The 21,695-nt window shown below is 39.9% G+C and overlaps 1 protein-coding gene across 2 annotated transcripts in view; it reads left to right on the top strand.

Moving 5' to 3' along the window:
- The window catches only part of vegfc (vascular endothelial growth factor c), a 70,312-nt gene extending 48,844 nt beyond the window's left edge, over nt 1-21,468 (top strand). The window contains exons 4-8 of one of the 2 annotated variants that reach the window (XM_062388952.1): nt 6,117-6,256; nt 14,442-14,522; nt 15,361-15,503; nt 17,000-17,324; nt 19,730-21,468. In XM_062388952.1, the coding sequence (XP_062244936.1) occupies nt 6,117-6,256; nt 14,442-14,522; nt 15,361-15,503; nt 17,000-17,324; nt 19,730-19,838 (798 nt within the window). In that variant the 3' untranslated portion in view covers nt 19,839-21,468. The remainder of the gene's footprint in view (nt 1-6,116; nt 6,257-14,441; nt 14,523-15,360; nt 15,504-16,999; nt 17,325-19,729) is intronic. The other variant, XM_062388953.1, reaches the window with a different exon arrangement.
- The last annotated feature ends 227 nt before the right edge of the window (nt 21,469-21,695 follow it).

The following is a 21,695-nucleotide window of genomic DNA, read 5'->3' as shown; positions in this document are numbered from 1 at the left end:
ACCGTGCCCAAATTCCAAGATTCAGGAGGGGTGGTCATAATGTTGTTGATTTGTTCAAACTTTTGTGTGTATCTATCACCAGCTGTAGTAAAAATATACTGATGCTAAATCACAGGATCACCAAAGTAATTACAATTCATCATGTGGAGACATGATTGTACCTTTCTCTGACAGCTGTTGAAATATTTCATTCTGGACCGGAGCGGCTGACTGAAAGCTTGTTATGTCTAGGGCTCCTTTGCTAGTATGGCTAAATAATTCAATGGCGTATACTGGATATGCAAAATGATTGACTGTGGCTACTTTTAGAGCAGTGACAGAAATTAAATATTTTAAATTTACATTTTATATTCAGTCAAAACTATTTTCTGTTCTCTATTATTTGTTTGCAATGATTGAGCAATTAATGCACCTCGATTTGTTTCATCCTATCGAGAGGTACCCAGAACAAGTTAAAGAGGAAAAGATTACTTCATCCACATGGTGAATGTGTGGTAATGTTTTGAACAGCACAGCAGCAAACCAGAAAGTGAAACCTATTTTATGCAATGACATAATGCTGCCAACACAATAAAATACACTGTACAGTTAATTGCAAACAGCAGCAAAGTGATACTTTGGCAGTACACCTTACACCGTTTTGAATTTTGTTGGCTTGATTCCCAGTATATCAGCCAGTAAAATTACTTTTTTAGTCAGGTCATCTTAATCATATATCAACACAACGAGGAATTTTCAGTTAACATAATCCTAACAAAAGCATACATGTATGGGTTTTTAAACATGCATTGAAATGAGAAATTATGTTTAAAATAATGTGAATTACATTTTTCCCTAAAAGTAAGCCTGCTCAGGGGACATTGAAAAACAACAATTTATATGAAACTTACATTATAAATATTCAGCACAGTTTTATACTGTAAATCATCCTAAATGTTTTTTACACACATGGCTTACAAGAAAAAAAACCTCATATGCAGCTGAGGATATAATGCTATAAAGATATCATCTTCTTTTGGGACTTATGAGCAGGCAGCCAATATTTTACCTACTTCAACTAGTGTTAAATTGTAGAAAGACTGTATTTATATAGCATTATTCGAGTCTTGATTACCACCCTTTTAGCACTTTACAATTTTTGCCAATAACCCATTCACATGCACAATGTTTATCTGTGTGCAGTACTTTCTCTACTTCACTTGCACGCTGTTGGCATAAGCATCAGGGACAATTTGGGTTCAGTATCTCGCCAAAGGATACATCAAAATGCAGAAAGGGGGGGGGGGGGGGGGGGACTGGGATCGAACCTGTTTAGAGGAGAACAGATCTACCTCCTGAGACACAACAACATGTAGAGAAATATCTACACAGGAATACCTGCTTTCCAGAAACATAAGTGAAAATTGTAGCCACATCACGTACGCCCACAACTGGCCTGGAACTGACAAACATGTGAACCGTCTTCTTTCCTACTCTGGGGTTGTGAGGTTTCTGAGCTGTGTTGAAGAGTTGTTAAATGCTCTGAGCTGGTTAGCTCATTTCCAGGTAGCTGATATTAATGAACTAGCTCATACACTGTGCAATAGCTTATTGTTTCAGCTCAGCTGCTTTATTCATTTCCTCTTAACATTAATTTAGTGTACTGGCAACGGTAGTCTGGTTTGATGGCTCTTTTGTTCTAGCTGATTTAATCAGAACAGGAAGTCATTATGTCCTGTAGCCAGAATGTGGCTGGTCTTTAGAGACCTGCAGTACATGTGCAAATGCATTATATACTTGTATTCCTGTGTGTGTTTTATGTGTCAACAGTGTGTCCTTCATAATTCAAAGCAAAGTTATGATTAACACTCTTGACATTAATGCACTCAACATGAAAAACTAGATACAGGCTCAAGCTAATACTTCTCTGTGTTTAAATAACGCATTGGTCAGATCGCAGCAACTTTCCTTGTATTAATTGGAATATCACAACAGGGGAAAAATATACTTTGTTGTTGCGCATTTTTGTGCGTGTACACACTACTTCTGGTAAACGGACTCAGATCAGTGACGAATTGTGGTCTGACAGATTGCAGATTCAAGGTGATCACTGGGACATGTTATTACTCACACAACTCTTGCATTATGACTTGTAAGACTTTCCAGCTTCAAGCAGATTGTTTTAGCAGGTTGTTGAGCAATGCGTTGAAACCCACATAATCATAACCATGAATGATTTATAAAGATGACGTGCACACGTGCACGCCCACACAGAACACACCCATTCTCTATCTCTCTCTCACGCTCTCTGTAACGTTACTGAAGTAAGTACTTGTAGAAGTACTTACGTGTGTGTTGTGTGTGTGTGTCTATTCACCAGGAATATGTAGGCATAAAGTCCAGCGCTACAATTGTATATCTGGTCACTGCTTATTTGCTATTTGATATAACGTTCATATTAACACATGCTGTAGGGTAATGGTATAAATAAGTGTTGACTGCATTTGGAAAGTTTTTTTATTGAAATGAAATTGTATTGCTAAATGAATGTGAGTCAGATATAGATGTTCAGGACTTGACTGGTACACTGGGCTGTGAAATATGTTTTTTGCGGGGCTGGTTTCCTCTCCTTTCATAGTCAAAAATATGACTATAAAGGCAGCTGCAGTGTGTACTTTGATAATTGGACAAATGTGTTTGGTTCTTAGGCCACAAAATCAAAAGACTTCAAGCAGCAGGCCATGCTTTAGTTGAGGCAGGATAAAAGGAGGCCAAAGTTGAAGCTGATAGGCTTTCGCCTGGAAGTGGTGACACGGCTGTGGGTGCCCAGTCTTTTTAGGTTTCACAAGACATTCTTTCTCTCCACTAGTTTTTCCTAACTGCTGTTCTTGGCTCCAATCTCAGACTACTGGCCACGGTTTGGAGATTTACATAGGCAGTGGTAATACATCATTCAAATTACAGGCAAACTTAGATAGACAATTTGCACTTCAGCTGAATTCATATGACTCCCAGGATGTGACAGAAAATAATTTTTCTTAAAATGGACATATGGAAAGGTGAGGAGTCAGATGTGTCTGTTTCTTTTACCAGCACTCTGTGGTTGGTTTCGTCATTCTCAAAGCTTCATGCTGATTTGCTTTGACAGGGCCTTGAAACAGCTGGCAGGAGTTAAGAGATTTAAACACTTAGCAGGTAATAGAAGTTCTGCTAAACTGTATAATTTACTATTTGACAGACTTTAAGTATCTTTAAGCGACTAAGTCTGTCTGATGTTTCGCTGCATAAGGACTTTTCAGTCTGCAGATGTTTGAGTGGCACTGCCCTGCTCCTTCTTCCGCTCCTCTGTATTGTGTTGTTGGCTGTGTCACCTTTAATGCCTCACATATGCTAAACCTATTAGAGCTATTCTTGCAAAGGGGCCCAACTATATATATAGTGACTGTTTCAATTGGTCTGTCCTTCTTACAGTGTGGTGATCCAGGATGAGATATCTTAGACAATTAATCATCAGATGCCCCCTATTAATAGATTTATTTATTCAATAGAATAAAAGCTAAACTGGGAGCCTATGGGGGTTTATCCAAATATAAAGTTTTCTGACTTTCATAGAATGACCCTTTTCTTTTCCATTGCAAAGATGATGTGCAGAGAAAAACAGCACTGCTTTTCTGTAGTTTATTGGGGTTTAGTTAAAACTTGAGCACTCTGAAAGGGTTCCATGCTCCGGTGGAAAGTGGTCTGTTTAAATCTTGGGGATGTCAGCAGCTGGAAGCTGTATGAAGAGTTTGGCCAATCTCGAGGCCAAAACATCACAAATTTGAGAAATGCTTGCAGGTGGAGTTTAATCTCAGTGGTAGTCGCTGAGAACTTTAAGAGCTTTGCGTGTGTGTGTGTGTGTGTGTGTGTGTAAGGTAACCATGGCGAACACTGCACAAGGTCACAAACACTGAGGTCAGTTTTAATGATTTGAATCCTCATTAGAATGAGAGGGAGATGGACAGTTTAAGCTGTTTAAGCTTCTTGAATAGGTTCTTTAATAGGAGTCATTGAGACTCATTACTTAATTCAGACTGTTCAACCCTGTGATTGAGAGAATGAAGTGGCTCTCAAGGTTTCCATTCTCTTTTGTATAACAGTCTTGTGTAAACATCTTCATTAGTGCGACGTGAACATTCAAGCCCAGCTCTGAAACACTCATTTTATTCTTGGAGCGGTAATCCTTCACATTCCTTGTTATTGTTTTCAAGTCCTGATGAAGACAGTCAACACAACAATAACCAAACATTCAGATAGGTTCTCAGGAGCTGCTGCAAGTGTAAACATAAATAGGGCCTCTCACCATTCGGTGCTCGGGCCCTAATAATGATTGAATCATTTAATATATTCATCATAAGGACAGAAACACAATGGGTTTTAGATGTTGCTCTGTATCTCCTGGATTTGCAGGTATGATATTTTATCAAATTTGACAAAATAAAATGAAATATGGCAGTCTATGTCCTCTTGCTGTTACACTGCTTTCCAAAAAATCAACAAACGTATCTTCACATACACTTAATATTTCTGGAAAACCATAGTAGATGATCTGTGTTGGCTTTCATTGTGTATCCATTGTGAATAGCCTGTAAAGCTGTTAATAATCACATTCAAAATCATCAAGCACTAGTTGGTCCTTAAGCTTCATTAACTCTATCCGAATGCTAAAAATCAGGTCAACTGGACTTGGTTGAGTTTATTGGAGACGTTTCACCTCACATCAAAGAGGCTTGAGTTCTTACTGACTGCTCGGAGTCCCAGGTTCTAGCTTGGATATGTAACCTGGATTTCCCATTTTTTTAGGATCTCCTTCTTGCCAAGTGATATGATAAGATGTTACTTAAGGTGGGAAAGTGATGGAAGATGTCATCCACCCTAAATTTGGAAAGCTAGAATAGAGATGAAGTGTGAAATTGAAAAAAAAAAAAAAAATAGCTTTTTACACTGAGAATGGTTGTACACTACCTGTTTATTTAACCCTTTCAGCTATCAATACTGATAAAAAAGTAATGTTGTCTCTCGGAGTCTGTCTGTGCTAAAAATGGTAGTTATCCCGACTCTAATTTTGTACTGTTGTTGTTCAGCTTCTGTTCAGCTGTGTATAGAGTGAAGCAGAAGGGCTGCCACATGATTGCACTAAGCTGCAGCTGCCACACAGGTATGGTGGCAGATGTGTAGATGCACAGGATGATGCTCTGAGTGAAACAAGGGTAGTTTACTTAGAGTGAATTATAAAACTGGCATGAGGTAAAGTGTGATCATCTGAAAACAAAAGAATTTACAAAATATTGAATTTATAAATGTTAAAAATGTATCCAAATGATCACGTTACTCATTTTAATTAAAAAGGAACAGAAAAGATGATAGAATTCCTAAATCAAGTTACAGACAAATTTCTGACAAAATTGGTATTAAGAAAATGGTATTTATAATTAAACAGAAACAAGATTTGATGATCAGGGACCTGTCTTACTTACCTGATGCTCAGGTTGTGAGGTTTCTACACTCTTTTGATCCTTGTTACAAACTGAGGCTGACAATAATGTTAGAAGATTTGTGACACGACTTAATCACATTAACACTCTACTTTTGTAATTGTGGATACAACTTAAAGAGCTTATAGTTTGGGGGATAATCTATAGTTTTTGACAGTTTTTCCGGGATAATCCCCCTCAGCTCCTCTTTAACCAATGATTTATTTTTAGTATTTAATTATAGAGAGCACATCTCTGCAGTCCTCAACAAAGAGCTGATCGCCATTTGAGATTCTCCTCAGGTTGTTGGGCCGCCCTGGACCTGGAAGGTCATGGAGGCTATTGTGCTTCTTCCATTGGAGTATTTTGAATCCATAATCAGAGAAAGTTATATAGGTTTTGTGATTAAAGTGACTTTTAATTGTAACAATCATATTCATACCTTAGCCTTATTCACAATGAAATTGAAATATCACTTATTAATAACTTGTCGTTAACACTGTCAACGGTGGTTATTTGCCTGTGAGCTGCCAATCTTCCCAGTGTATGACACTACGATTGTTGCACCTTGTCTTGATTCCCCTGGTAACTTTCTGACTCCTCACTCTTTTGCTCTTTCCGCAGCTGTTTGAGATCACCGTGCCAATAACACAGGGCACAAGGCCAGTGACCATCAGTGTGGCCAACCACACCCAGTGCCGCTGCCTGTCCAAACTGGATGTCTACAAGCAAGTTCACAGCATCATCAGGAGAGCCCTGCCTGAGTTAGTATTCATACTCGTAATGTATTCATATTGCATCACTCTAACTTAGCTATGTTATACCTGGCACAAAGGGACGTTTGTGTAGTAGTTTCTCATTGCACATTGTTTCAATAGCACTTGAGCCCTTCCAAGCATCCAAGTGTAAATTGTTTTTAATATGAGATGTGGCCAGACACATTGTTATCTTCCTATAATCCAACAAGATGTAAACTCACCCGGCTTATAAAGGAAATGAGAGATATCACTCCAATTGGTTTATGGTGTAATTAGACCAAAATACATCCATTATACACGCAATGGGCCTCATTCAGCCATATCTTCTCAAGTGTTCTATTAAATTTGTTCTCAAGAAAGTGTTCTCATATCTTTGAAAAATGAACGTGTGTGCCAGTTATTCCTAATTAGTGGAGGTCAATTTCAATGCCCATTAAAGGGCATAAGACTCCAGGCACACAGAACTCACAAAAAACATGAAAAGAAAATGTAAGAAGTTAATAATGTCAAAACATTAACCTAAAAAGTTAAGACAGGTGTTATAATTTGTAGCTTTTTTCTTTCTTTAGGCTTTAAACAGAAAAACGGGGACTGAGCCCTACACCAGGGTTTAGTGCGCAAAGTGTGGTGCAGTTGCATCGCCTGGGTCACCTCTCATCTCAGAATCAGAAAGTTAGCTTTTAAAACAATATACGATTGGATGGAACATTTTAATTAAAGCCTTAGCTATATAACCATGGAACATGTGTTCACACAGTAAAACTAGTAAAAACTAAAGATGAGTACTTATTTTTTGTGAATTTGAGCTTCTTTTTAAAGTCGGATCTAAGAAGACATTTCTTCTAAAGAACAGTTAGCGAATGAGACTCATTGTGCCTGACATGGAGACCTTTGGAAAACATTTTGAAACATTATGAGCTCAGATCATTGAAATACAGTGCTGTGTCTGTGGTTGTGTATTCAGGATAGGAACAGCCTTTTCCTTTTTCGGGCGTGCGCACACAAACACATTCATACTTTTGAGTGTAGTGTTACAAAGGTTACTTCCTGTGTGTGTATACGTGGGTGGTACTTCAGGAAACACTTGATTCTCTCCTGATTAACTTCACACTTCTGTAAATGTCTGTGCACGTTCTTGTGTATATACCCTCAAACCAACTCGCTGTGATATCTGACCTCTCTGTGATGATCAGGATTCTCAGAGGAAATGCTTCATCATTTGTATTTGGGCTCATGTCCTCTGATAACAAAAGAATGTCAATTTTTCATTGATTGTCGAGAAACTGGATTAAAGCAACTAAGACACTTAACAAGTCCACAGATCAATTATATTTTGGGTAGGCATTGCTCAGTATTGAGTTTAACACAAACAGTGGATAAAGCCTAATTACCAAAACTTTGAGTGACTAGCAGGGATGTATTTCTGAACTTGTTGGTGCCTTACGTATGCACTTAGTTATGTAGTATTCATTGGGAAACAGCTAATGCTGTGGTATTCTCCCAGAAAACAGTGGAAAACTATCCTTCAGGTCATTGCTGCTGGATGATGACTTGAGTTAAGGTGTCCTTATGTCTCATAGTGCTGGAAACACACTGGAACATTAAACATTTTAACAATAAACCTCTTGACCCCAACTAATTTTTCTTCCTAAGCTTCAGTTGTGAGCTTCTTATGCCTTGTGGTCTAAAGTTTCTAAAATGACCATCAGACTATGTGTATTGGAAAAAGACACTAAACAGGAACAGGTTGAAAGAAGCAACTCGCAAGTCATCCGATAAAACATGTATTACCTGTTTAGGAAGCATTACGATGAGACAAATCTTATGAAATGGAAATGCATTAAGAGTTTCCACACTGACAAATCATCCAAACACAAGCTGAATTACATTCGATTAAGTGAGAGAATACACTCCTCACTCCCCAGCCCTTTTAACAAAAATGTCTCTCCTTCTATTTTTCTCTCTCCATCCTTTCTTTCACTTTTCTCCTTTCTATCTCAGCCCCTTATCAGCGTGTAAGTCTGCCACTGCAGCTCTGATTAAAACCACACTGTGTCTGCTTTCCTTGGCAGATTGTTTCATAGCTGTTAGTCAATCAGCAACTGTTTGGGGTTCAGTATCTTGCCAAAGGACACTTTGGGACACGGCATCAAACCGTCAACCTCTGTTTAGTGAACAGAGACTCATTGACTCCAGAGCTGCAGGATTGAAACTATTATTATAATTATGAATTTTATGATTTGTTGCCGGTATATTTAATTACACCTTTAAAGTCTTATTGTTTTCATTATAACTAGTCAGAGCTGAAACCTGATGGTACACAAGTGTTCCTGGTCTCTCTCTCCTTTCTCTCCCTTAATCCTCCTCCTCCCTACTATCTCTCTCTCTTCTCTCCACTCTTTTCCACCCCCCTCTTCTCTCGCCGCCCACTTTGAGTCTGGTTCTGCTAGAGGTTCCTTCCAGTTAACAAGGCAGTTTTTTCTCTCCACAGTCGCCAAAGTGCTGCTCATTGTTGGAACTGTTGGGTTTCTCTATACATTTCCCCATACATTTTCATAGAAGGTCAAGACAGAGGTCTAGAACTTGCTAGTCTGCTGCCTTTATACTGTACACCTAATAAACACAAGTGACACAGCATGTGGAGAACTGCTTTGATCACCTCAGTTCAAGCTTTGAGTTGGCTGCATTCAACTTTGTTTTGGCACAGAAACAAATGATGCCTCCAGTCTGTCTTATTTGCCTCCTCATTCAACTTGATAGAAGATAAACAGTTCTGAAACTATTCAAAAAGCAGCTAACATTTGGTATGCACTGCTTGTTCTGAGTCAAGAGCTAACTCTAAAGAAAATATTAATAATGCTGGAGAGCACGTTGTTTGTTTATAAAATAAAAATGTATGAATAAAATTGAGCTCCCCCTGCCTGAGCCTGCAAAAACATTGTTATTTCACAACTTATTTGAACAAAGTTCTGACATCATCAACTTCACCAGTTCCTTTTCCAATAGTGTAGACTCTTATGTGAAACCTGGCTTTTCTTTTTCATGGAGCAGCTCACTATCACATCAATCTGCTTAACAATGAAATTAATTATCATTATTACTTTATATTTAATACCTCTGCTCTGCATTACTCTGTTCTTGTTACGACCCTGTCTAGGGGAAAATATAATCGCAACATGGTACAATAGTTCCCCCCCCCCCCTCCTTGCCACACTCCCAAGAACCAGCCACAACAATTAACAGCCCGTTCGTGTTTATTGACACATTTGCTTCAGGGTGGGCTTACAGCAAAATAACAAACACAAAACAACACTAAGGCGAAACAACCTAACCTTCCCTACTCAAAATTAAAGAAAACAAAAGACATCATACTGACCTAACTCCTCACCAACAAAACAGGAGAAAACATGGTTCGAACGAAAATGCTACCCACCCCTACCAAGAACGGGCTGTTAGCAAAAGAACAATTTACAGACGGCTGCATAAGTTGAGTCCGGCTGGAGGTCCTGCTGGCAGTGGCAAGAGGAGTGAGAACCGCAGGAGCTTTGGGAACCGTCCTCTTATCCTGGAAATACGATCCACCTCCATCCCTGCTGGAACCAATCCGCTCCCTGTAAACACATCCACCCACTCAAAGAGACACACCTGAAACTCATCCACTCGAACAGACACACCTGACACACAATCATCGAGAGAGAGAGAGAGAGAGAGAGAGAGAGAGAGAGAGAGAGAGAGAGAGAGAGAGAGAGAGAGAGAGAGGAGAGAGAGAGAGAGAGAGAGAGAGAGAGAGAGAGAGAGAGAGAGAGAGAGAGAGAGAGAGAGAGAGAGAGAGAGAGAGAGAGAGAGAGAGACACAACCTCCAGGTTGTAACACCTCCCCCCTTAAGATCGAACATTTCTCCCCAAAAGAAAATGATCGATTTCACAGGTCACCGGAACGCGAAAGTGCATCAGCTATAACATTATCTTTACCTTTCTTATGCTGAATTTCGATATTAAAGTCCTGCAATAGCAGCGACCAACGCATTAAACGCTGTTGCTGTTACGCATTTGGGACAGGAATACTAAGGGTTGTGGTCTGAATACACAACCACAGGCAGCGGAGTGGAACCGACATAGACCTCGAAGTGTTGAAGGGCTAGGAGTAAAGCTAATGCTTCCTTCTCAATAGTACTGTAATTTAGTTGATGTTTGTTGAATTTCTTAGAGAAGAAACAGACCGGGTGATCCACATCATTAACATCCTCCTGCAGCAGCACCGCCCCAGCCCCCGTGACAACTGGCATCAACCTCAAGTTTGAAGGGCAGCAGAAAGTCTGGGGAAGAAAGAACAGGTGCGCTACAGAGAAGAGCCTTAGCAGATTCAAGAGCTTCCTGACAACAAGTAGTCCACACATAGGGTTTAGAGGGACTGGACAGGGTAGTGAGGGGAGCAACAATATCAGCAAAGTTTCTGCAGAATCCACGATAGTACCCACACATCCCCAAAAAACGTCGAAGTTCACGCCGGGTCTTGGGCACTGGGAAATCTACAATTGCCTGTACTTTTACATTAAGTGGACACACCTGACCTTGTCCTACCTTTTTACCCAAATACGTCACCACGGCTTTACCAAAGTCACACTTTGCTAAATTCAGTGTAAGGGAAGCATTACTCAAACGGCAAAAAATCTCTGTCAGGGTTGCCATATGCTCAGCCCAAGTAGAGGAGTAGGCAACAACATCGTCGAGGTATACCTCACAATCTGGAACGCTAGAGAGCACCTGCGACATAAGTCGCTGAAATGTTGCAGGGGCATTCCTGAGGCCAAAAGGCATTACGGTATATTGCAAAAAATTATCTGGTGTCACAAACGCAGACATTTCTGAGGCGCGAGGAGTCAGGGGCACCTGCCAATACCCCTTTAGTAGGTCAAGTTTTGTTACGAACTTTGCAGAACCCACACGATCAATACAGTCCTCCATCCGAGGCAGTGGAAAAGAATCCGGTTTCGTGACAGCATTAAGCTTTCTAAAATCATTACAAAATCGGAAACTTTGATCAGATTTTGGCACCAACAAGGATGGAGAACTCCACGCACTGGAGCTAGGCACAGCAAAACCATTCTGGAGGAGATACTCAACTTCCTGCTGCATTTCCTACTAACTTACATTGTAACAATATTGGCCAAACATCCTTAGGCCATCTTAAAGCAGACGCAATACGTTCAAATGCACAAAAGTATGAATCAACTTCTGTTTCCCTAAACGGAGGAACAAGTGCCACATGTCTGCCGACATCAAAGCTATCCTGATGGAAGAGGGCAGGTGATGTTGCCCGAATGGGGGTGGCAGATGCTAATGGGGGTTCCCGCTCCAACTCTAGAGCTCGCACTCGTAGATGCATTGCCTCACACTCCACCTCCTTAATCCGGAGCACCAAGTGGAGCTCCTCGGCCGTCATGTCTGCCTTAATCATGGGATCCACGTGGGGGCGTGACTGTGGCATTGCTTTGGCCTCCGCATCTTCCCCAGTATCCACATGAAGTTCTGGAAACGCCCCCTTCTCCCCTAGTTCTTCAACCAAAAGTTGTTTTAACTCTGCTTTTTTTTGCATGTAAAGGTACTTGAACCCCGAAAAAATCTGCCACAATTAATAAATCAGCTTTCTTACATTTATCCAGCTTTTTTAATCGAGGGGTCTGTGGCAAAATCGTCTAATTGAAAATCCATCCTATTAACATAAACAACCAACCGGCAACACGTTTGTGGAGAATATATCTATACGAACACATATATCATCTGCCAACAATTACTGGATGACACTGAGAAGAGCAAGAAATAAAGAAAAATTCCCCAAAAGAAGAAATGGACGAGCCCCCAATTCATGTTACGACCCTGTCTAGGGGAAAATATAATCGCAACATGGTACAATAGTTTCCCCCCCCCCCCTCCTTGCCACACTCCCAAGAACCAGCCACAACAATTAACAGCCCGTTCGTGTTTATTGACACATTTGCTTCAGGGTGGGCTTACAGCAAAATAACAAACACAAAACAACACTAAGGCGAAACAACCTAACCTTCCCTACTCAAAATTAAAGAAAACAAAAGACATCATACTGACCTAACTCCTCACCAACAAAACAGGAGAAAACATGGTTCGAACGAAAATGCTACCCACCCCTACCAAGAACGGGCTGTTAGCAAAAGAACAATTTACAGACGGCTGCATAAGTTGAGTCCGGCTGGAGGTCCTGCTGGCAGTGGCAAGAGGAGTGAGAACCGCAGGAGCTTTGGGAACCGTCCTCTTATCCTGGAAATACGATCCACCTCCATCCCTGCTGGAACCAATCCGCTCCCTGTAAACACATCCACCCACTCAAAGAGACACACCTGAAACTCATCCACTCGAACAGACACACCTGACACACAATCATCGAGAGAGAGAGAGAGAGAGAGAGAGAGAGAGAGAGAGAGAGAGAGAGAGAGAGAGAGAGAGAGAGAGAGAGAGAGAGAGAGAGAGAGAGAGAGCCACACAACCTCCAGGTTGTAACAGTTCTCAACCTGATTTTTGTCGGATTAGTCCAAACCACTTTAATGACTTCTACTGAAAGTAGGTAATCATTTCAGAAATTGATTCAGAAGTCCGAAATAATAATAATACATTCAGTAAAAATCCCCAAATCTATAGAAATATGGCAGATTGGCATAATGTAGATTAGCAGTAATAGCTTCCTTCATGCATCAACAGGCACACATTTTGTGATCTGTGCAGAGACTTGTGGGGCGAAGATACACTTTAATGTGTAGCAAATGCATCATAAGTGGGACATAGACCTGAGAATCTGTGTCCGAGGGGTATTAATATCCGAAGGACCTTTTTACATGTCATTTTTTAATCATTAGGATTCATTAGATAACAACTCACATCCACAATGTTTGTCGGCTGTATAATGAAATGTTTATACAAGTACAAGGTGGAATGTTCAATACTGAACTAGTGTCCGAGCCCCTCTGTATTGACCACTGAGCTGAAAAGCCAGCAGGTGCAGTCATCTTATCCAAAGCACATCCATCTAGATGAAGCCATCAACATAATGCACACAAAAGTATGATTTTACATGGAGACTACTTAAAAAGACCTTCACCACGGTTTCCAATAACTATGGCAAACATTACAGCTACACAAAAGGATGCCCAGATAGTGTGAAGAGCAGTCAGTGAGGAAGACAGTAGGTGGAAGAAAGACCAGAAGAACAAGAAGACATGACAATGATTAAAAAGGCATGGGGCAAAGAAAACAGGAATAGTTTAACCAGAAAAAAACAAATAAAGGTCATGTGGTCTTAACATAGCAAACAGCAGAGCCACAGAGAGATATCAGTGACTCTCCTCCTCCTCATTTATCTAAGGTTGACCCAAGAGGACTGTCTTTGATGATGTTTGCCTACAATCTGCTCCCTTCAAGTCTCTTAACCATCTAAATGATTTGAAACCATATTTGATCCATTTACCTTTAAACATTATGGAAATAGCTGGAAGTTTAGAATCTATGAAGGTTTTTCTGTTTTGAGCATAGACTTTATATACACACACACACACACACACACACACACACACACACACACACACACACACAGACAAACAAACCTTAATTTAAATTTTTGTGTCAGGCCTACCTTAATATTTTTAAGAATGCACCAAGTTAGAGGGTTCTTTGCCCAGTTTACAGCTTTCATTCTCTGAGAATTTCTTTCCTATCCAGGTAAAATTATTGTTCACTGAAATATCCTGAACTAAATCGATTTATATCTGCTAAAAAAATAACACCGGCTCAGTAAATAATTCAAACTTATATATGAACCAGAGGGTAAACCAGGTAGGATGAACTCAAAGTTTTCTAACTTCAATCTGCACATATATAAAAAGCCCAGCATGACACATTGCTCACCCAGACAAAAAAGGTGACAGTATATTATAGAACTGTTTCAGGAGGACTCACTAATGACAAGAAATAATTATGAAGTAGCTCCTGAGCATTTACACAGGCCAAGAGAACAGAACATTACACACAGGAATGTTAAGAACAGACGCAGCACTAGTAAGGATTAAAGCTACAGAATGCAACTTCTGAAAATCTGGCTTGTCCTTGAGGTAACCACTTTGCTTCTCCCATCCTTCCCTCTCCATGCTCCATCATGCTCCGCCAAGCCCTCCACCTATACTATACATCCTGGTCAAGTTTCCTTTCTCAGGAAAGGCTGGAATCAGTCAAATGAGCAACAGACAAAGGTAAAAGTCAAATTTTCAGCCAGCTAAACCCTCAACCCTAACCCATGCACAGCCCATTACAGAGTTGTGATAGCTTTAATTTAATTAAATTCAATTCATTTTTATTTGTATAGGGCCAAATCAAAATATACATTATCTCAAGCGACTAACTTGAAGCTTTGGTATGAGAGCAGTACTAGATCAGCCTGTACCACAAAGGCTTTGTGGTTAGCAAAATAACCTCAAGTTTAATGAATCATGACAATTAAAATCTGTCAGTAGCCTAACTATGGACCGTTCAGATCCATGAACGGTCATTGTTCCCACAGGGTCATGATAGGGACAAGAGTTTCCAAAAAAGTAAGCTTAAAATGCAGCTTATCAAAAAGGAATCAGTGTTTAGCTGAGGTCAGTTGACTCAGACCCCAAACCTTGAAAGTAAATATCGATGCAATGCAGCTACTGCTGAGTCTGGACCACAGTGGAAGAAGATGTGGTGATGGAGAACGGGAGACAGTGAAGCAGGTGGATCTGAAAACAGGAAGGAAAGTCCAAGAACATCTGGTGGGCAGATGGAGAGCTTCAATGACTAAAGGGCCTTAGATGCTTGGAAATGTCATCCAGTGCATCAAATTTATTTTCCACTATTTTGAATGGAAATAATTTTATAAAGTTATTTATTTTATAAATTTGAGTTATTTATCAAATTAAAGTTACTTCCAGTAACTTCATAGGAGTTACTGGAAGTTTTTGAGCCTTTACACTATCTACAATATCTGTAGTATGTGAGGTTAGGGTTAACTAAGCAACAAGATCTGAAATGTATTTAAACTGTTCTCTCTGTCTGTCTCTGTTGAAGGTGTCCAATAGCCAATAGGACATGTCCTCCTGGTCAGGTTTGGAGCAGCAGGCTATGTTGGTGTGTCAGTATAGCTGCCAACATGCACCACAACACCCCTCCACCACCACTACCCTCTCCAAGGTTTGCCGAACAGCACCGAGGTGAGTGTCCACACTGCTGCACACAAAGGGCCTGATCTACTAAGATCCCAAATAAAGAGTGATAATGTTTGTGCTAGGCAGAGCAGAGTGACCAAGAGCGCAAATCAAAATTGGATGCCATGGAATTGGAGGTGTGAGTGGAAGAGGCAAACAAACATGTTGTCAAGCTACAGCAACGAAATATATCGGTCAAAGAAACTTGGCAGAAAATGTCCGGACATAAAAAGAAGAACAAAAGAAAAACTAGCTCCCAATAAAACCTGGGCAATAAAACAGGTGGGGGGCCAGTTGAAAAGATGCCTCTGATAGATCTGGATTATTTTTGCTTCTGTCAATTCAAACATGCTAACCCGAGCAAAAAAATCCTGTTCTCTACCTCTTCTTCCTGCCGTCTCCTCCTCACCACATTAACTGCAGCTATTTGTGCATAATCTCCTCCTAACCACAATAACTGCAGCTATGTGTATATAACGCTGTGCCGATAAGCACTTTCAAATGCATTAAATATAGAGGCAGTCTCAACCACTACAATTATTTTCAGGCTTTGTAAATCACATTGCGTGTGCTATATTAAAGTATTTGCATGTACTCCTCCCAATATTTTGCGCACTATAATTCATAATTATTAAGAAAAACTTAATAAAGTGTGCACTGTTAGTAGATCAGCTTTCATGTTTTTTTGCAGGGGAAATCAAGTTTACACACGTTTTTACACGTGCAAAACTTTAGTAGATCAGTCCCAAAGAGTCTTGTGTTGAAAACACTAACTCTTACCTAACCCTGCGGCAGCCTAGTAAGAAACAACGAACAATTATTAGAAGTAACTCATAGAAATGTCAAGAGAATGTCAAGACTCCTGACCCAAGAATCTGAGTCCAGCAACAGTGGTCAGATGAGGCATGTAGTGAGCATGCACATACCTACCAAAACATAGTTTTGTTCCGTTCTGCAATTGTTAACTTGAACGGGTTATAGCCAAATTTGCACTTTAGTCCCATCCAGTTTTCTATTGATAGCAATTCATTTAAGCATTTTTTGTCATGGTTTTTGTGGTCTCATCTTCTGTCTGTCTGTTAAAATGTTGTACTGTTTTGGATGGATGCCTTCTCTTTTTTTTGTTACAAAACAAATCTACCTACGGGTACAAATAAAGCAATCTTAACCTTAAAACTCAAACAAACACACATTGTCAGCAGAGCCCATCTTTCTCTAATTTGCTGTTTGTGAAAGGATAGTGTTTGATGTGTTCAACAAGAAATAATTATGTGTTTGTTGAGAGTATGTGTTGTTTGGGTGGATACGCAAGTTTGTGAGTTTCTCTCTGTGTATTTGTGTTTAGCTATGATAAGTGCAAACAAATGAGAAACAAAAGAACCTTGAGACCCTGGAGTAACAGATTCCACAGATACAAACACAAAGTTGTAATAATACCATATAAAGTTATGCCTTATACGGTATAAAGCAACTAACTCCTGTCTCTTCTAACATCTCTGAAGATATATTTTCAGCAGATGTGTGTGGCCCAGATAAGGAGCTGGATGTGGATACCTGTCAGTGCATATGTCGGCGTGAGGATCAAACTCAAGACTGTGGCCCTAACAGACATCTTGACCGCAGTACCTGCCAGTGTGTCTGCAATGTCCTGCCTCCTCCCTCCTGCCCGCTTAACCAGGTCTTTAACAAAGAGACTTGTCAGTGCACATGTACCAAGACATGTCCGAGGCACCAGCCCCTCAATAAAACAAAGTGTTCCTGTGAATGCAACGAGTCACCCAATAAGTGTTTCTTAAAAGGAAGGCGGTTCCATCAAGCTACATGCAGGTAAGAAGGGATGTATGTGTTACAGTGCCATCTGATGTTTTCTGATTAAAACAACACTTTTAGCAGGAGAGCTCTCAGTGCCTGAATTTAATCAGAAAATACTGAATGAGACCGAGACCCATTGTAAAAGAATGTTTCTTCTGATTCAATTCAGTTCAATTAAATAAAAATTTAACACACTACATTCTCTCAAGTAAGGTCAAGACCTCACGGAATCATAGAGAAACCCAATAGGTCCCACAATGAGCAGCACTGACAACTTTGGAGAGAAAAAGGTCCATTTCAACAGGAAAACACCTCTACAAAACAGCATAACTAAGAGTTCAGGGAAAGAACATTTTTACATTTTAACCCCTTATACAGAGATGGTGTCTGCCTCCTGATCACAGAGTCGGAGTTGGTTCCACAGGAGAGGAGCCTGGTAGTTGAAGAATCTACCTCCCATTCTACTCTTACAGACTAGGAACCACAAGACAGCCTGTAGCGAAGTGATCTATTGGGACAATTCGCTGCTATGAGCTCTTTCAAACATGAAGGGGATTGGTTGTTAAGGGCTTTGAACATGAGGATTTTTAATTCTATAATAAATTTCACAGAGAGGGAATGCAAAGAAGCTAAGAGTCAGCACTCGTGATGCATTTTGGATAAACTGGGAAATCCTAATAATAAAGAATTACAATAATCTAGTCTGGAGGAAACAAAAGCATGGAATAATTTCCCAGCATCCTTTTGAGACAGGATGTGTCCAATCATCATAATATTGTGCAGGGGGAGGGAGGCTGTAGAGACTTGTTATATGTGTGAGTCAAATAATGTCCTGGTTAAACATAACTCCAAGGTTCCTGAATGAAGACACAAACTAATGCCATCCAATGTGAAAATCTGGTGAGACAATGTTTCTCTGATGAAGAGGTGGAACATTTAGGTTAATGAATGCAATCCAGCACAGAAATGATTTTAACATAACTGTGATGATGTAGGAATTTGGCAGCTAACGTTCTTGGATTTCAGTGGTTCATTGGTTGCATCATCTTGGGGTAGTCACCCCCTGTGAACAAATACACACACACATTCTCGTAATGCTAATGGCTGTGTGAGATGTAGATGGTCTGGCAGTGGTAGGTGGTTATCATAGGGAACCTGGTGTGTAATACAAGACCTCAGAGTGCTAATGACTTCTCCTAGCTGTCACTTAACCATTTCCGTTTCCCAGCACAGGAGGAAACACACTCACATACACACACATCCATCCATCCTGTCCAGTCTTGACCCTTTGTGACCCTGTTGGGGGGTGATTTATGAGTATAACAGAGCAGTAGGAATCTAGTGTCTGGGATCCAGCCCTTGTGGTAGTATGTGTGTGAATGAGACTGTGTCTATCTATTTGCCTCTTCTGTGTATTCAAACAGGGGTTCATAGGTCTCTTCAAGTATCCGTGTCTAAATACTCTGTCAACCCCATGTGACACCATGTGCAGCCACAAAAGCAGAGCCAATTATCCCCAGTACCAGCCCCATAACCTTTGTGGTGTTGATAAAGTGTGTAAGTGCTATGTAAAACTAGCCTCACTCCTGCCACTGCTTCATGTGCTCTTTGGAATTCTACTCCTTGTTTAATCAACTGAAGACTGGATAATCATGACCTGAATCAGAGCTGCCGTTAATCAGATATGATCTTGGTGGTTCACACATGGGCTGTAAATCACATAGCGGTTTAAGGTGGAGTTTTACTTGCTATGAAATCTAAACCTTAGTTCTTACCTTTGACCCTTAGAACACACAAGAAAGAAGTTACTGTTTGTCTGACAGCAAAGGTTCTCAATCATTTGCAGGAGTGTTTGTCTGTAATGAAAACATACAGACCACATCGGACAATCATGGATGACTTTAAGTAACCTAATTAGTTTCCATGCACACCACTGAGTTATGTTTTAGATATGTTAGCAGCATGGTTCTAGAGAGTTGGGTTAATTTGGGTTGATTTGGTTAGTTCTCCTTGTTTGACTGAACAACTTTGGGACTGAATACCAGGAAAGCTTGTAAATACATTCAAAGTCTCCAGTGGATGAAGCTTTCTCAATTCCAGTTACACTCACTGTAGCACTATTCTTTGATCCACTTTACAATTTGGCATATATTATTCTAGGGAAAAAAACTCAACTAGATTTTTTTTTCTAACCCTGTACAATATATTTAGTACAAAAAGAAGACAACAGACTTATAGGCCAAGAATAAACATGTCTCAATAATATTTTTTCTGCGCAAAAACAAGACCATTTCATATTCGTGAATGGGATCCAGGGGCCAGATCTTTACATTTGACCTTTTTTTCCAATCTAACCTGAAATATTGCTTGCATATTAGTTATTAAGCTTAATACCGATTTTTTTCTATCTTTCATTGCAGTTGTCTCAGGCCTCCCTGTGAAGTTAGGAGGCGAAGGTGTGAACCAGGTTTCTCCTTCAGCGAGGAAGTGTGTCGCTGCATACCTAACCACTGGAGACGACTGGACTAACCGCTGGCTACTTAAATGCTAATGAGATTCTAATTAGCAGATACAAAACTTGAGTAGAATTCATCCCCCATCGCCTGTAAACTTGTGGATCATGAGTATCCCCATCAACTGTGATGGCAGCTAAGCGTGTGGACCAGATGAACATGGAAAAACCTTAGTGAAAGAGTGGAGATATGGGAAACTGGTGATTTGATGGTGGGGAATACACTGACTTGGCTGTGAGGACATTTTAAAAAGAGAGCGACAGAAGAATTCCTGGAGTCCAGAAATGGAAAGAAGGACTGAAAGAGGCTCAGCACTCGACCCGTTTTAAAATATTGTCTTAATAATTTGCTTTAAATATTATTATTTTTTAATTATTATTATGTCTCTGTATTCTTTTGTCAGATATGAGTTATATAATTTATTAAATGTTATTTTCCAGCCTCTTTTTCAGTTTATTGAAGTTTCCATCTTTTTCAAGAAAAGTACACTGTGATCAGTATTTTGTATATTATAAAGAAAATGTGTAAAATAAAATATACTGGCTGTTGACTATTGTTAACTTAGTGTGTTATCCAATCAATTATATTGTGTGTTTTACTGAGGTTATCTTCATCTAAATTCGCGAATCCATCAGAATCCGAAATAGACAGTTGAATAATTCAATGTGTCTGAAAGTAAAAAGCGAGAAAGTTATGCTCATATGGTGAACATTCGATTCTGTAGTTTTAGGAAAACATTTTTTTAACTTCATTGATTATTACACCTTGTTAAGATTAAGAGTTTCAATACATGTGAGTAACAGTGGAATACGTCCTGATATAAACTGAGGATTCAGTCACAGATGAAGGCGCAGCAATGACAATTGTAATGATAGAAGTTATGCCAATAATGGTTGTAAATGTGAGTAGGTTATATTGTTGATCAAAGCTATCTATTTGTAATCATCAACAATAAGCTGACACTACAATCCACAATGTTAAAGACCATTGACTCAGGCTCAGCTTTGGTCTTCACCTTTTATCACGACAGCTTTTGTGTGCGTGAGCAATGCGTAAAACCTTATGGTGAATGATGTCCAATGGCAGAAGTCCACGTCGGGTTCCACGCCTGTCAACCAAGAACATAAATCGGAGGATGCAGTGTACACAGTGTAACCAACATTTAACAGTTGAACATTTCAACAGCATGAATCCATGAACTCAACGTTCCTTGTGTCATGGCTTCTGTTTACCATCGTCTTATGGATAAACTTCCACCAGGATAATAAATGTCCCATGTTACAAAGCAAATGTTGTTTCAAACAGGTTTCCTGACAATGTCAGTAGATTCAGCTCAACTTCAGAGAAGCACTCCGTCAGATGTGAATCCAGTAGAACACCTTTGAGATGTGGTGGAACAGGAGACTGGCAGTGTGTCAATTTAGGATGCAGTACTTGGAGTAGAATGTCAAAGGAGAGTTTACAACATATTGTTGAATCCAGAGTAAAAGGAAGAACTACTCAGTGTAATATAATGTTCCTAACAGTGATGGTGTTAGCAAATATAAGTAATGTAGGTTGTAAAGAAACCTCAAGCTGTAACCTGCACTCTCTCTCTCACACACTTTTGAACATCCTGTCAGAAAAATAAATTGAGATTTTCGGCTTTCCCATCTCCTCTTATTACACTATCTGTTTATGGTCTTCTGTCTAATCCTCTGGCAAAAGTAGTGCAGAGGTTGTTGTTGTTGTTGTTGTGTGTGTGTGTGTGTGTGTGTGTGTGTGTGTGCGTGCGTGTGCATGTGGAGGACATGCTGCTTCAGATTGATATACTTAATAATACTCTCCAGATGTAGAATGTCAGTTGTATCACCTCTTGTGTGAGTGCATGTGT

This window comes from Platichthys flesus, chromosome 5, assembly GCF_949316205.1.
Source record: "Platichthys flesus chromosome 5, fPlaFle2.1, whole genome shotgun sequence".
Lineage (NCBI taxonomy): Eukaryota > Metazoa > Chordata > Actinopteri > Pleuronectiformes > Pleuronectidae > Platichthys > Platichthys flesus.
This window is presented reverse-complemented; position numbering and strand designations above follow the sequence as displayed.